Raw genomic sequence first — 1,646 nt, 5'->3', positions numbered from 1 at the left:
TCAGTTGCTTCATTTTTCACTGCCATCATTGAGCTACCACCATGGTTGTTTTCTTCTTTAGATTCACTGGAGGAGTCTCCCCATGCAGCAAGAGCTTGCTTTACAACATTGTCAGCATCATTCTTCCTCTTGAAACATTTGTCAGGAACCTGGTTCCTCTTGGCTGCTTTGTTAAAGTTGTTATTATACTGATCTTGCTTTAGGAGGGGGCAATCCTTGATGAAGTGTCCTGGATTGCCACATTTATGATAGAGGTTATAATTTCTTCGCTTGCTAGAACTTCTTTTTTTTGGAATGCCTCCATTCCTGCGAATCATCTTCTGGAACCTTTTTGTCAAGTAGGCCATGTCCCCGTCTTCACCACTTGAGTCATTGTTGTCTGTCTTGAGGACCAGGTTCTTCTCCCTCTTGGGCTCTCTTCTTTCATTGTCCTTCCTCTTCTTCATTTCGTAAGTTTTCAAGTTTCCAATAAGTTCATCCATGGTCAGTGTCTACAAGTCATTTGCCTCCATAATGGCATTAACTTTGCTTTCCCAAGAACTGGGCAGTACAATAAGGATTTTTCTAACAAGCTTGTTTCTTGGAATACTTTCACCAAGAGAGTGGAGCTCATTGGTGATAGAGGTGAAGCTAGTATACATATCTTGGATGGATTCGTCATCTTTCATTCTGAAGAGCTCATATTCTGTTGTGAGCATATCAATCTTGGATTGCTTCACCTGAGTTGTTCCCTCGTGAGCTGTTTGAAGAGCCTCCCAAATTTCTTTTGCTGATTGACAAGCTAATATTCTATTATATTCATCAGGGCCAAGAATTTTCTTTGCACGAAAATTCTTTTCTGTGGCCTTTCTATCAGTGTCATTAAATTCCTTCATCGTCTTGGGAATGGCTATAGCTGGGTTGCCAAGGTTCTTTGTAGGGACAAAGGGTCCGTCACATATTACATCCCATAACTCAGAGTCTTCAGCCATGATGAAGTCATGCATCCTAGTTTTTCACCACCCATAGTATTGACCGTTGAACCAGGAGGTCTGTACGTAGACTGGCCTTCTTTGAAGTTTGGAGGAGCAGCCATGAGGATCCTATTTAGGTGTTAACCTGATAGAAAGAACTCGTTCTGATACCAATTGATAGAATGTAAGGGTCCACCAAACTTTATAGAGAACTAGGTTCTCTATCAGTTCCAACAGTACACACACACAGAGCAGTAATTAAATGACAGAAGAAATTTTACGTGGAAAATTTCCAGCTCAACGGGATTAAAAACCATGACCTACCCTTGTAGGATTTCAACTTTACTACTGAGCAACTTTCAGATTACAACCTATGCAATCTAGGAGTTAAACTCTTAATCCCTCACTAACTTGTAATACTCTATTACAAAGACTTTATAACATGACTAACTCTAGTCAAGACCCAAACACATTGGTTTAATATTTACAAAGGTTTTCCTATAAAATGCTTCTAAGTAAGCTAGATATGAATTACAATTTGAAGAACTATTACAAAGTCACAACTCAACTAAGGACACATAATAATTCGATGTGAGAACTGGTCCGTAGTTGCTTTGTTCTTTGTTCTTGAGGCACTTGAAACTTGCTAGCTGAATGGTCATGTAATGGGCTTGAGTGAAATCTGTAAGTGTT

General features: G+C 39.6%; 1 protein-coding gene across 1 annotated transcript; it reads right to left on the bottom strand.

Annotated features, from left to right (window-relative positions):
- Positions 1-491: 491 nt before the first annotated feature.
- LOC142175692 (uncharacterized) lies at positions 492-986 on the bottom strand. Its single transcript, XM_075242670.1, has one exon. It carries the CDS (start codon positions 984-986, stop codon positions 492-494), a length of 495 nt encoding a protein of 164 aa, XP_075098771.1.
- Positions 987-1,646: the final 660 nt, after the last annotated feature.

Source organism: Nicotiana tabacum, chromosome 3 (assembly GCF_000715075.1).
Source record: "Nicotiana tabacum cultivar K326 chromosome 3, ASM71507v2, whole genome shotgun sequence".
NCBI classification, from domain to species: domain Eukaryota; kingdom Viridiplantae; phylum Streptophyta; class Magnoliopsida; order Solanales; family Solanaceae; genus Nicotiana; species Nicotiana tabacum.
This window is presented reverse-complemented; position numbering and strand designations above follow the sequence as displayed.